This window comes from Nerophis lumbriciformis, linkage group LG10, assembly GCF_033978685.3.
Source record: "Nerophis lumbriciformis linkage group LG10, RoL_Nlum_v2.1, whole genome shotgun sequence".
Lineage (NCBI taxonomy): Eukaryota > Metazoa > Chordata > Actinopteri > Syngnathiformes > Syngnathidae > Nerophis > Nerophis lumbriciformis.
In genome coordinates this window covers 52132569-52148011 of record NC_084557.2, presented here as the reverse complement: position 1 = coordinate 52148011, position 15443 = coordinate 52132569, and the positions used below count along the sequence as shown (strand labels likewise).

Sequence of the window (15443 nt, the reverse complement as noted above, 5' to 3'; positions counted from 1 at the left end):
GTTTTCCATGGCTTCCCCGAACTCCTCCCATGTCCAAGTTTTTGCCTCCGCGACCGCTGAAGCCGCACACCGCTTGGCCTGTCGATACCTGTCCGCTGCCTCAGGAGTCCTATGAGCCAAAAGAACCAGATAGGACTCCTTCTTCAGCTTGACCGCATCCCTCACCGCCGGTGTCCACCAACAGGTTCTAGGATTACCGCCATGACAGGCACCAACTACCTTGCGGCCACAGCTCCAATCAGCCGCCTCGACAATAGAGATGCGGAACATGGTCCACTCGGACTAAATGTCCAGCACCTCCCTCGTGACATGTTCAAAGTTCTTCCGGAGGTGGGAATTGAAACTTTTTCTGACAGGAGACTCTGCCAGACGTTCCCAGCAGACCCTCACAATGCGTTTGGGCCTGCCAGGTCTGTCCGGCATCCTGCCCCACCATCGCAGCCAACTCACCACCAGGTGGTGATCGGTAGAAAGCTCCGCCCCTCTCTTCACCAGAGTGTCCAAAACATGAGGCCGCAAATCCGATGACAAAGAATCATATTACAGGCATATCCTGGACAGCTATTTGGGGGGCCTATGTCAAATACCAGCTGGTATGGAGGCCAGGGATGCAGGGGAGTGGTTGAATGAGATGAGTGTGTGTGTACAATGCTCGCCAGGGATGATGTCTGTCGTTGCTTGCTACAAATAGAAAAATAAAGTTGTTGTTCTGGATGGCAACGCTCGATATGTTCTGGGGTGTTGCTGTTCAGCAGCTGATACGTATCTCGAATGGCAGGACCGAGTTACTACAACTCTTCTATCACATGACTAGATTTGCGAGATCGCCTAAGAATTTTTGCCACTTTGCTACACAGCTGTGCCGCAACAGTGCACATCAGAACGGCGGTGGGCTTTTCCGGATGTCGGCGACGTCCTGCGATGTTAAGCGTCCTGTGAGAATCCGGGGTTAAGGCAGACATGGGCAAACACCGAACCCCTTTCAACTTTGTAATCCTGTACGCCAACCTTTTGCATCCATCCATCCATTTTCTACCTCTTGTCCTTGTCTGGATAGCGGAGGGGCTGGAACTTATCCCAGCTACACTTGAGTGGAAGGCGAGGTACACTGTGCCACCTCATTGCAGAGCCAACACACCCAGACAACATTCACACTCACATTCACACATTGGGGCTCATTTAGTGTTGCCAAATAAACCGATCCACAGATGCATGTCTTAGGAGGTGGGAGGAAGCCGGGGAGAACCCACGCAAGTTACGTCTCGTCTCGACTACTGTAACGTATTATTTTCGGGTCTCCCTATGTCTAGCATTAAAAAATTACAGTTGGTACAAAATGCGGCTGCTAGACTTTTGACAAGAACAAGAAAGTTTGATCATATTACGCCTATACTGGCTCACCTGCACTGGCTTCCTGTGCACTTAAGAAGTGACTTTAAGGTTTTACTACTTACGTATAAAATACTACACGGTCTAGCTCCGTCCTATCTTGTCGATTGCATTGTACCATATGTCCCGGCAAGAAATCTGCGTTCAAAGAACTCCGGCTTATTAGTGATTCCCAGAGCCCAAAAAAAGTCTGCGGGCTATAGAGCGTTTTCTATTCGGGCTCCAGTACTATGGAATGCCCTCCCGGTAACAATTAGAGATGCTACCTCAGTAGAAGCATTTAAGTCCCATCTTAAAACTCATTTGTATACTCTAGCCTTTAAATAGCCCCCCTGTTAGACCAGTTGATCTGCCGTTTCTTTTCTTTTCTCCTCTGCTCCCCTTTTCCTTGAGGGGGGGGGGGGGGGGGCACAGGTCCGGTGGCCATGGATGAAGTGCTAGCTGTCCAGAGTCGGGACCCGGGGTGGACCGCTCGCCTGTGCATCGGCTGGGAACATCTCTACGCTGCTGACCCGTCTCCGCTCGGGATGGTGTCCTGCTGGCCCCACTATGGACTGGACTCTTACTATTATGTTGGATCCACTATGGACTGGACTCTCACAATATTATGTCAGACCCACTCGACATCCATTGCTTTCGGTCTCCCCTAGAGGGGGGGGGGGTTACCCACATATGCGGTCCTCTCCAAGGTTTCTCATAGTCATTCACATCGACGTCCCACTGGGGTGAGTTTTTCCTTGCCCGTAGGTGGGCTTTGTACCGAGGATGTCGTTGTGGCTTGTGCAGCCCTTTGAGACACTTGTGATTTAGGGCTATATAAATAAAGATTGATTGATTGATTGATTGAAGCAAGGGGTGAACATGCAAACTCCACACAGAAAGACTAAGAGCCTGGGAATCAAACCTTCTCGCTGTGAGGCACAAGCGCTTATCACTGCTGTAAGATTTGCAAGGAAATTTTCAAATGACCAGAAGTCTTAAACTAAAGATAATTCCAATGGCTATGAAGTGAGAGACTCTGACACGTGTGTGTTTTATTTTCTACTGTGTGTTTATTCTTAGGACATCTGCTCGCCAAGTGTCTGATAGGACAAATAAATGAATGCTGACTTAGGGATTTGTCTAATATGGGCTACTTTTGAGTCATTTCTGTGAGAAAGGGGCTTTTATTTAGTTTCTACTCACATGCGGTGGGTTTACTGCAGTTGTGTCCATGTTTGAAGTATTGTGGATTCTCTATAATAGGAATCCTGTTCATTCCAATCATCAAAGCATCAAGTCCACCATCCAGTGTACACGGGCTCATAATCCCATGATTGACATGGTGAAGTGGGCTGTTAGAGTCTTCCTCACCTGGACCTAGACAAAGTGTGAGGCATGCATTCACAATTAATTGGAGTGCACGACAAATATGAGATTAATGATTACCAGGTTGGTATGAGAAATTATGACATCACATTGATAAATTCACAACAATAAAAAATAGCTCTGATAACCAATAAAAATATAGAACTAATAATGTCCAATGAGATTAGCCATACTGTGCATTACAGGGGAGAGCTCCTTTTACTTGCCATAAACTTTGTCATTGTAAACAAACGTGATGTTAATTGTGTGGGACTTCTTCACTGTTTTAGAGGAAAACATTCTGTGTGCTATTTCCTTGATATCTTCTGCAAACATTCTGCTCGGAGGAGCAAAACATTACACTTCAACATATCAAACCTCATCAACCACATGAAATGCGTTGCTACGACTGTTACAATATGCCTGCTGCTAAAGAAGCCATTTGCTATGGCCGCGTGGTTTAAAAGGTGCAAATAATCCACCAGAGAGGGCTAAAATGATCAAAAGCTATCATTGAAATGATGGACGACCGGCCATCGTTGGCTTTTGATGACTATTAACACTGTCATTGATGCTCCCAAATCTGCTGGTTTTGATGCTTCTTTTGAATTCTGTGAAAATTGTCTCCATTTTTTCACTGACAAAATTGTGTCAACTAGAGCCAGTCTATCTCAGCCTTCATATGACCCTTCTGTTCCCCTGCATTTCTCTTCTGTTTTCCATCAGTTTGAGTCCTTTTCTTTTTTAAGTGACACAGTTAGTCATATGAAGCCCTCTGGTTCTCCTGCAGATGCCCTCCCACCTCACCTGTTTAAGGAGGTACTTGCTACTATTGGATCAAGTGTCCTTAACATTATCAATAGTAGCCTCTCTTCTGGAATAGTTCCAGTAGAGTTTAAACATGCAGTGGTACGACCTCTGCTTAAAAAACCCAGCCTCGACCCCTCTCTCCTCTCTAACTTCAGACCTATCTCTAATCTTCCATACATTTCCAAAATATTAGAGAAGGTTGTCTACAGTCAGTTGTTGCCCTTCTTAGAGGATAATGGTATCACTGAGCTGTTCCAGTCCGGTTTTAAAGCCCTCCACAGCACAGAGTCAGCGCTTCTAAAAGTTTTTAACGATATCCTCCTGTCCACTGATTCTGGTAAATATGTTGTCCTGGTGCTTTTAGATCTGTCTGCTGCGTTCCACACCGTCGACCACGCCACCTTAATCACTCGTCTTGAGAACTGTGTGGGCATTAAGGGCGCCGCCCTCAACTGGTTCCGGTCGGACCTAACCGACAGGAGTTTTTGTGTAAAAGTAGACAGTTTTATGTCGTCCACAGCTCCTTTACCACATGGGGTCCCCCAGGGCTCAATCCTTGCCCCAATTTTATTTGCGCTTTACCTTCTCCCCCTTGGTTCTATTTTTAGGAAGTACAGTATTGCATTTCATTTTTATGCCGATGATTGCCAGATTTATTTTCCCATGGCACAAAATAACACGGTTCAACGTCTTATTGACTGCCTGCACGACATCAAAGTCTGGCTTTCAGCTAACTTCCTGAGCCTAAATGAAGATAAAACAGAAGTTATGTTGTTCGGTCCAAGTCGCTCTCCCTCCCCCAACGTTGACCTCGGCACTCTGACCCCGTATCTCAGCGACTCTGTCACAAACCTGGGGGTAAAGTTTGACTCAGATTTTAAATTCGAAAAACAAATCAGCAGCGTCGTTCAAAAAAGCTTTTATTAATTACGCCAAATAGCGAAAGTGAAACCGCTTCTATCAAGACATGATCTTGAGAAATTAATCCACGCTTTTATCTCGACTCGTCTTGATTATTGTAATGCCCTGTATGTTGGCATTAGCCAGGCCTCCCTCGCCCGCCTGCAGCTCGTGCAGAACTCTGCTGCTCGTCTGCTAACACAGACCCGCAGACGTGAGCACATCACCCCTATTTTAGCGTCCCTTCACTGGCTCCCTGTGCGTTACCGAATACATTTTAAACTCCTTTTATTTGTTTTTAAATGTCTAAACAACCTCGCGCCAACCTATCTCTCCGACCTCCTTCAGCCTTACTGCCCCACCCGATCCTTAAGATCAGCCGATCAGCTGCTGTTGACGGTCCCTGACACAAGGCTGAAGCTTAGAGGTGACAGAGCTTTCGCCGTTGCTGCTCCCAAGCTCTGGAACGGCCTACCCCTGAGTGTTAGACAAGCCTCCTCTCTTCCTGTTTTTAAATCTCTCTTAAAAACATACTTTTATTCCATGGCTTTTAACACTGAGTGATATCCATCCTGCAATGGCGCCCCATAATACACCTGCTGTGATCCTGTTTTTATGTTTTTATTAATTCTATTTTAATTATTTATTTTTTATCGTGTTCTGTTTGTGTTGTGTTGTGTTTGCTCGGTACTCGTTTTATCTTTTAACCTGCTCATTGTACAGCACTTTGGCTACCCCTGTGGTAAATTTTAAATGTGCTCTATAAATAAAGTTGATTTGATTTGATTTGATTTGATTTTGTCTGGATAAATCTACAGGTACAGTTTGTCAAATCCACCTTTGTTGGAGTCTTTCTTACCTCAAGGTGTGCACAAACTACACTTAAGTTTACATTTAAAAAAACAATACATATAAATAAGTTAGCGCTATCAGCTTGAAAAAACATATGTTGTGCTTTCAATCCCGAATACTTGATTCCAGTCAAAGTAATCTTTTCATTGATCTATACTTTTCAGAAAGGAGATGAACAAGCATTTGAAGATGGTATGTGGAAGTATTGACCAATCTGAGGTTCTTGTCTTGAACACATCTTCATCAGAAGGTTTGCTCAACTTTACTTGTGCTCGTCATTTACGAACGGTGAGTTTAAATCATTTTCTTTATTTAGGTTAGTATCACAAACACAATATCTTATCATCACTCTGTCATCTAATGAAACAAACTCAAAGTCCTATTGTATGTGCACAGAAAGTGAACATCAACACAGATAATGGCAGATAACATACAGTACAGGCCAAAAGTTTGGACACACCTTCTCCTCATTCAATGCGTTTTCTTTATTTTCATGACTATTTACATTGTAGATTGTCACATCAAAACTATGAATGAACACATGTGGAGTTATGTACTTAACAAAAAAAGGTGAAATAACTGAAAACATGTTTTATATTCTAGTTTCTTCAAAATAGCTCTGATTACTGCTTTGCACACTCTTGGCATTCTCTCCATGAGCTTCAAGTACACCTGTGAAGTGAAAACCATTTCAGGTGACGACCTCTTGAAGCTCATCGAGAGAATGCCAAGAGAGTATGAAAAAAATTATCAGAGCAAAGGGTGGCTATTTTGAAGAAACTAGAATAGAAAACATGTTTTCAGTTATTTCACATTTTTGTAAAGTGCATAACTCCCAGAGGTGTGGACTCGAGTCACATGACTTGGACTCGAGTCAGACTCGAGTCATGAATTTGATGACTTTAGACTCGACTTGACAAAATGTAAAAAGACTTGCAACTCGACTTAGACTTTAACATCAATGACTTGTGACTTCACTTGGACTTGAGCCTTTTGAATTGACATGACTTGACATGACTTGCTACTTTCCCCAAAACCCAAAGATGAAAAAGTTATTCGGGAGCGCTCCGTATTTTTCATCGTGTACTTGTCTATCAGCGTTGCGTGTGTCAGCTGGTGTGGTCTCAGTACAACAGCCAATCAAATTAGATCTACTTTGTTTTCATCACACAGCATTCATCCAATCAAATTGCAGGACAACCAACGAAGAAGACATGTCCAAACCACACGCCAGTGAACAAAAAATGATGCCTAAAATAATTTCGTTTGGGTATAAAAATTACGAGGTGGTCAACACAAAACGGTTTGCAGTATGCAACACATGCGGTTCGAAAATTACTGATGGAGAGGCAACAACTTCCAACTTCGTCCGGCATTTGAAGTTGCACAAAGAACGGTAAGTTTTGAATGTAAGATAACGTTTATTGGCTAAGTAACGTGACTTTTATTTGCTGTGTAGTTAAATCAGTGAGGCTGTAAACTCACTGCTAACGTTATAACGTTATTGCAAACACGGGAATCTGTTGCAGTTCACTACCTTATTCATACTTTTTGTTCAGTGATTTTTTTAAAGCAGGGTTACGTTAGTCAATATATCACACGTAACGTTAGACGGCGGTCAGCAGCACCGCGTATTTTAGCCACCTAAAAAAAGACAAAAATAGTCAAATAAAGGTCAGTTAAAATGTATACTATATTATGAATATGTGTACCGTTTTAGCTAGCTTTCTGACATACTGTTGGTTGTTTACCTCAGTGGTCCCCAACCACCGGGCCACGGCCCGGTACTGGTCCGTGGATCGATTGGTATCGGGCCGCACAAGAATTTTTTTTTTTTTTTTTTTTTTTTTTTTTTAAATTAAATCAACATAAAAAACACAAGATACACTTACAAGTAGTGCACCAACCCAAAACAACTCTCCCCCCCTTTTGTTCTGGGCATTGAACATGAAGACTCTTCCTTCACTGTTCCTTCACTGTTCCGAGTGGCCATGAGAGTCTTGGTAGTGCCTGCCTCCAGTGCTCCAGTGGAGCGAGTTTTCAGCCATGGTGGCATCATACTACGCCCCCATCGTGCACAAATGACTGACAGACTCTTGGCTAATTTGGTCTTTTGCAAATGCAATGCAGCATAGGGCCCTGACATATAAAAAGTACAACTTTTTTGTTATGTTCACGTATATGTCATGTTTTTTCAATGTTAACACTTTTGTACAAATAAGTACATTTGCACTTTATTTTTCAATGTGTTTGTTCTGTAAAGGAATGAGTTAATGTTTAAAATGACTGGTTAATAGTGCTATTATAAAGTGCAATGTCAGCACAATTTTCTTTCCTGCAATTTAAAATGCACTTGTTTTAATAAATAAATACAGCGTTTGAAAAGCATACACAATCTGTGTTAATATATTAGTCTGTGGTTAAAAGGACTTGAAAGGACTCGAAACTCAAAATGCAGGACTTAGGACTTGACTTGAGACTTTCCAGTCTTGACTTTGGACTTGACTCGGGGCTTGCCTGTCTTGACTCGGGACTTGACTCGGACTTGAGGGCAAAGACTTGAGACTTACTTGTGACTTGCAAAACAATGACTTGGTCCCACCTCTGATAACTCCACATGTGTTCATTCATAGTTTTGATGTGACAATCCACAATGTAAATAGTCATGAAAATAAAGAAAAAGCACAGATTGAGAAGGTATGTCCAAACTTTTGGCCTGTACTGTACATGCACACATCAGCCAGCAATTATATCCAATGAGCCACCATTTATTAGTCAGGTGCTATTTCCTAATGAGGCTGCTATACAGTAGAATTACTGATTCCATCAAAAGGTGGAATCACCTTTGATGTGCAAAAAATGAATAAACATCACACAAATGTAGAAAAAGCCAGGGGTGGCGCTATAGCCCTGTCAGAAATGTGGTTCAGTCATAGTTCAAATTGTAGTGTGTGTAGACCTACCTTTGATGGCTAACTTGGAATTTGGGCCATACTTATTGAAGAGGAAGATAACCAGCAGCATGACGCAAGCAAAGCCTGCAAGTCCGACTGCTATAGAAACCTGGGAATGGGAGGAGGTCAAGAGGCTATTATTACAAAAAAAAAATGCTGTACCATTCACTACAATTACATGCTCATAATGTTCCTGCATTAACCAGAATATAATAAATATTCTGAAAACTTCTGAAACATGCCAATTCCAAATCAAGGATTTCTTCCGGTTATTAAAAGCGTCATTTGGACCCGGGGTGTATGCTTGCTCACCGTTTGATGTACTTAAGTTATACAAAGCATATTAATCAGTTCTCATGCTCACAAAAGGATTGTGGGACGTGTGTGTGTCCGCCATGGCATCGGATGAAGATGAAGCAGATGTTACAGCCTTGTTGGCCGGGACTCCAGGATGCAGAGACGGCAGGCAAAGTGCATGCAAAATGTATTTAATAACAAGATAGTGCAAATAATGCAAAATGGGCACAGGGAAAGCTGTGCAGCATTAAGGCACAAAGCACATTGGCATACAACATCCTAATTGTCAATCAGGGACAGGTGTTCCGTGATTGCTAATCAGGGACAAGTGAAGGAGCCAACGCTTAGAGAAGCAGTGTTGGTTATTGATGTGTTGAATCTTTAACAGAATCAGTGATGTGTTTTGGAACAATAATTATGAGATTTGTTTTTTTGTAGTTGAGTTTGAGAAAGTTTATATTCATCAATCAATCAATCAATGTTTATTTATATAGCCCTAAATCACAAGTGTCTCAAAGGGCTGCACAAGCCACAACGACATCCTCGGTACAGAGCCCACATAAGGGCAAGGAAAAACTCACCCCAGTGGGACGTCGATGTGAATGACTATGAGAAACCTTGGAGAGGACCGCATATGTGGGTAACCCCCCCCCTCTAGGGGAGACCGAATGCAATGGATGTCGAGTGGGTCTGACATAATATTGTGAGAGTCCAGTCCATAGTGGATCTAACATAATAGTGTGAGAGTACAGTCCATAGTGGATCCAGCATAATAGTAAGAGTCCGGTCCATAGTGGATCTAACATAATAGTGAGAGTCCAGTCCATAGTGGATCCAGCATAATAGTAAGAGTCCGGTCCATAGTGGATCTAACATAATAGTGAGAGTCCAGTCCATAGTGGATCCAACATAATAGTAAGAGTCCGGTCCATAGTGGATCTAACATAATAGTGAGAGTCCAGTCCATAGTGGATCTAACATAATAGTGTGAGAGTCCAGTCCATAGTGGATCCAACATAATAGTAAGAGTCCGGTCCATAGTGGATCTAACATAATAGTGAGAGTCCAGTCCATAGTGGATCCAACATAATAGTAAGAGTCCGGTCCATAGTGGATCTAACATAATAGTGAGAGTCCAGTCCATAGTGGATCTAACATAATAGTGTGAGAGTCCAGTCTATAGTGGATCCAACATAATAGTAAGAGTCCGGTCCATAGTGGATCTAACATAATAGTGAGAGTCCAGTCCATAGTGGATCCAACATAATAGTAAGAGTCCGGTCCATAGTGGATCTAACATAATAGTGAGAGTCCAGTCCATAGTGGATCCAACATAATAGTAAGAGTCCAGTCCATAGTGGATCTAACATAATAGTGTGAGAGTCCAGTCCATAGTGGATCCAACATAATAGTAAGAGTCCGGTCCATAGTGGATCTAACATAATAGTGAGAGTCCAGTCCATAGTGGATCCAACATAATAGTAAGAGTCCGGTCCATAGTGGATCTAACATAATAGTGAGAGTCCAGTCCATAGTGGATCCAACATAATAGTAAGAGTCCGGTCCATAGTGGATCTAACATAATAGTGAGAGTCCAGTCCATAGTGGATCTAACATAATAGTGTGAGAGTCCAGTCCATAGTGGATCCAACATAATAGTAAGAGTCCGGTCCATAGTGGATCTAACATAATAGTCAGAGTCCAGTCCATAGTGGATCCAACATAATAGTAAGAGTCCGGTCCATAGTGGATCTAACATAATAGTGAGAGTCCAGTCCATAGTGGATCCAACATAATAGTAAGAGTCCAGTCCATAGTGGATCTAACATAATAGTGAGAGTCCAGTCCATAGTGGATCCAACATAATAGTAAGAGTCCGGTCCATAGTGGATCTAACATAATAGTGAGAGTCCAGTCCATAGTGGATCTAACATAATAGTGTGAGAGTCCAGTCCATAGTGGATCCAACATAATAGTAAGAGTCCGGTCCATAGTGGATCTAACATAATAGTGAGAGTCCAGTCCATAGTGGATCCAACATAATAGTAAGAGTCCAGTCCATAGTGGATCTAACATAATAGTGAGAGTCCAGTCCATAGTGGATCCAACATAATAGTAAGAGTCCGGTCCATAGTGGATCTAACATAATAGTGAGAGTCCAGTCCATAGTGGATCTAACATAATAGTGAGAGTCCAGTCCATAGTGGATCCAACATAATAGTAAGAGTCCGGTCCATAGTGGATCTAACATAATAGTGAGAGTCCAGTCCATAGTGGATCTAACATAATAGTGTGAGAGTCCAGTCCATAGTGGATCCAACATAATAGTAAGAGTCCGGTCCATAGTGGATCTAACATAATAGTGAGAGTCCAGTCCATAGTGGATCCAACATAATAGTAAGAGTCCAGTCCATAGTGGATCTAACATAATAGTGAGAGTCCAGTCCATAGTGGATCCAACATAATAGTAAGAGTCCGGTCCATAGTGGATCTAACATAATAGTGAGAGTCCAGTCCATAGTGGATCTAACATAATAGTGTGAGAGTCCAGTCCATAGTGGATCCAACATAATAGTAAGAGTCCGGTCCATTGTGGATCTAACATAATAGTGAGAGTCCAGTCCATAGTGGATCCAACATAATAGTAAGAGTCCGGTCCATTGTGGATCTAACATAATAGTGAGAGTCCAGTCCATAGTGGATCCAACATAATAGTGTGAGAGTCCAGTCCATAGTGGATCCAACATAATAGTAAGAGTCCGGTCCATTGTGGATCTAACATAATAGTGAGAGTCCAGTCCATAGTGGATCCAACATAATAGTAAGAGTCCGGTCCATTGTGGATCTAACATAATAGTGAGAGTCCAGTCCATAGTGGATCCAACATAATAGTAAGAGTCCAGTCCATAGTGGGGCCAGCAGGACACCATCCCGAGCGGAGACGGGTCAGCAGTGCAGAGATGTTCCCAGCCGATGCACAGGCGAGCGGTCCACCCCGGGTCCCGACTCTGGACAGCCAGCACTTCATCCATGGCCACCGGACCTGTGCCCCCCCCCCCTCCCCCTCCACAAGGAAAAGGGGAGCAGAGGAGAAAAGAAAAGAAACGGCAGATCAACTGGTCTAAAAGGGGGGTCTATTTAAAGGCTAGAGTATACAAATGAGTTTTAAGATGGGACTTAAATGCTTCATACAGATGTTTACATCAGTGAAGCAGTAGATGTGTATATTATCAGTGTAGCAGTGATAATTAAGGTCATATTAATTGCCCAAATTGAAGTATGTACAGGTTGAAGAAATGAAGGAACCTTGGTACAAGGATAAGGTGCAGTTATTGATGGATAAGAATTGCTGTCTATTGGTCAGATATGATTGAATCCAGAGTGCAGTGCCTGTGATGTTGAGGGAAGTTTCCAGGTGGAAGAGAGCAATGGCGTGATTTATGGCGTCAAATCTGCCAGGAGATCCAGAAGAATGAAGAGATTGAGGTGGCCTGGGTCCGATGCGAGGAGGAGGTGAATTAAGACTTTGTAGAAGGTTCTTTTAGTGCTTTTGAGGGAACGGAAACCAGACTGAAATGGACTGGAGAGATTATTGACATTATGCTGAATTGTTATTTGGCTCGCCACTGCACATTCCAATATTGTTTGACAAAATAGGATGGTTGAAGATGGGCCAGAAGTTGCTAATGGCTTTATTGTCAAGTCCAGCTTTTTTGAGGCGGGTGTGACGAAGTCAGTTTTGTATGAGGTAGGAACAGAACCGGAGTTGAGGGAGAGTTCAGTATATTAATAATTAGTGGGGTTATCTGGTGTCTTATAAATAGGAATAAAACATTTGCTTTGTAATTGTATAGTTTATTTCATTGATTTAGATGTAATATAATCTTTAAGTTCAAATGTATTAGGTACATTTAAATTTGGTTGCATACTTGTGATGTGGATGTGCAAGTTTAAACGTATTATTATAATTCAGGGGTGCTCATTACGTCGATCGCGATCTACCGGTCGATCTCGGAGGGTGTGTCAGTCGATCACCAGCCAGGCATTAAAAAAATAGTCCTAAAAATGAGCGATCATAAATCTTCACTATGACGTCACTTTTGTCACTTGATTGACATTCACGGCACCCGAGGGTCTTCTGAGATGACGCTGGCTGCTGCCAGCTCATTAAAATTACCGACAGGAAGGCGAGAAACACTTTATTTCAACAGACTCTGGCGCCGTACCTGTCGTCAAAACTCCAAAGACCGACTGCACAGTTGCACAATAAAAGCTCTGCTTCATCCTGCCTGCGCTACCAAAATAAGAGTCTCAGAAAGCTGGCGTGCACAAGCTAGCAAGCTACGGAGTTTGCCGACAATGTATTTCTTGTAAAGTGTATACAAAGGAGTACGGAAGCTGGACAAATAAGATGCCAAAAACCAACCACTTTCATGTGGTATTGGACAGAAAGGAGGACTTTTTTTCTCCTCCATTCGAAAGTGCGGACGTTATCATCACCACTGTCTGATTCCTATCTATGCAAGTCATCAGAATCAGGTAATACACCAACTTATATTCTTGTCTTCATGAAAGAAAGGAATCTATATGTGTTAAACATGCTTGTATTATCTTTAACCACCTTTAACTTGTTAACAATATTAACTATATGTGTTAAACATACTTGTATTATCATTAAACACCTTTAATGTATTAACAATATTAACTATATGTGTTAAACATGCTTGCATTATCATTAAACACCTTTAACTTGTTAACAAAAACATATATTTCATAAATAAGTAAATATAAATGATATATATGAATGAGGTAGATCCCCACGACTTGATCAATTGAAAAGTAGCTCGCCTGCAGAAAAAGTGTGAGCACCCCTGTTATAATTGATCAATTAGTTGTTTTAATGTCGTGACTGACGGTAAAAGAAGTATATAGATACTATTTTTTGGCAAAGCTGAAATGCATGATAAAAAGTTGGTAAAATCCTGAAACTGTATATAAAAAAGTAAAATAAATGTTTAAAACTGTTTTGTATTTACTGAATACAATTTTGTTTAAAAGTTTGTTTTACTTAATTCCACTGAGTAAAAATATGTAATAAAAAGTGAGTCAAGTCCAAGTCTTTTGCAAGCCTTGCAGTCATAGATACACTTGACAAAGTCATATACGCTTTAATCTTGCTTAATATCTGTCAACATTTTCATTTTCAATTATGAGAAAACTCCCTTAATATTATCCACAATAAAAGAAAAGTGTCACTATGGTTAGTTATGGCATCCATCACCTTTCACATTTCAACCCATACACTGGTTAGAGTGTCCGTCCTGAGATCGGTAGGTTGGGAGTTCAAATCCCGGCCGAGTCATACCAAAGACTATAAAAAATGGGACCCATTACCTCCCTGCTTGGCACTGAGCATCAAGGGTTGGAATTGGGGGTTAAATCACCAAAATGATTCCCGGGCGCAGCCACCGCTGCTGCCCACTGCTCCCCTCACCTCCCAGGGGGTGATCAAGGGTGATGGGTCAAATGCAGAGAATAATCTCGCCACACCTAGTGTGTGTGTGACAATCATTGGTACTTTAACTTTAACTTTTTACCTATTCCTGGGACCTGGGAATCAATACCGGTACTCAATGGTGCCAATTTGCAGTACTTTTGAAAATGAATGTTTATAAGAATAAACATTTTAAAAGAGCTGATTATGGTAACTGCTGAGCAGTTGTTGTATTATTACATTTCTGAGTCAATTGCTTTGTCAGTATTGAAAACTGCAACATCCCACCAGAGGGAGTTTGGCTGAGTCCGCTCTCACTACTGCGGAGTGATGGTCAACTGTTAGATTTAGGGATGTAACATACGTCCATCCATTTTGTACCGTTTGTCCCTCTCGGGGTCGCTGGAGCCTATCACAGCTGCATTGGGGTGGAAGGCGGGGTGCACCCTGGATAAGTTGCCACCTCATCGCAGAGAGATGCAACAATATCCATCCATCCATCCATCTTCTTCCGCTTATCCGAGGTCGGGTCGCGGGGGCAGCAGCCTAAGCAGGGAAGCCCAGACTTCCCTCTCCCCAGCCACTTCGTCCAGCTCCTCCCGGGGGATCCCGAGGCGTTCCCAGGCCAGCCGGGAGACATAGTCTTCCCAACGTGTCCTGGGTCTTCCTCGTGGCCTCCTACCGGTCGGACATGCCCTAAACACCTCCTTAGGGAGGCGCTCGGGTGGCATCCTGACCAGATGCCCGAACCACCTCATCTGGCTCCTCTCGATGTGGAGGAGCAGCGGCTTTACTTTGAGCTCCCCCCGGATGACAGAGCTTCTCACCCTATCTCTAAGGGAGAGACCCGCCACCCGGCGGAGGAAACTCATTTCGGCCGCTTGTACCCGTGATCTTGTCCTTTCGGTCATAACCCAAAGCTCATGACCATAGGTGAGGATGGGAACGTAGATCGACCGGTAAATTGAGAGCTTTGCCTTCCGGCTCAGCTCCTTCTTCACCACAACGGATCGATACAGCGTCCGCATTACTGAAGACGCCGCACCGATCCGCCTATCGATCTCACGATCCACTCTTCCCCCACTCGTGAACAAGACTCCGAGGTACTTGAACTCCTCCACTTGGGGCAAGATCTCCTCCCCAACCCGGAGATGGCACTCCACCCTTTTCCGGGCGAGAACCATGGACTCGGACTTGGAGGTGCTGATTCTCATCCCAGTTGCTTCACACTCAGCTGCGAACCGATCCAGTGAGAGCTGAAGATCCTGGCCAGATGAAGCCATCAGGACCAAATCATCTGCAAAAAGCAGAGACCTAATCCTGCAGCCACCAAACCGGATCCCCTCAACGCCTTGACTGCGCCTAGAAATTCTGTCCATAAAAGTTATGAACAGAATCGG

General features: G+C 43.0%; 1 protein-coding gene across 4 annotated transcripts in view; it reads right to left on the bottom strand.

The window, feature by feature from the left end:
- The window catches only part of LOC133612219 (NT-3 growth factor receptor-like), a 127957-nt gene that overhangs the window by 33558 nt on the left and 78956 nt on the right, over positions 1-15443 (bottom strand). For all 4 annotated transcript variants that reach the window (XM_061969439.1, XM_061969438.1, XM_061969437.1 and 1 more), the window contains 2 exons: positions 8262-8361; positions 2575-2748 (listed from right to left, as the gene is read on the bottom strand). In XM_061969439.1, coding sequence (XP_061825423.1) covers positions 2575-2748; positions 8262-8361 — 274 coding nt within the window. The remainder of the gene's footprint in view (positions 1-2574; positions 2749-8261; positions 8362-15443) is intronic.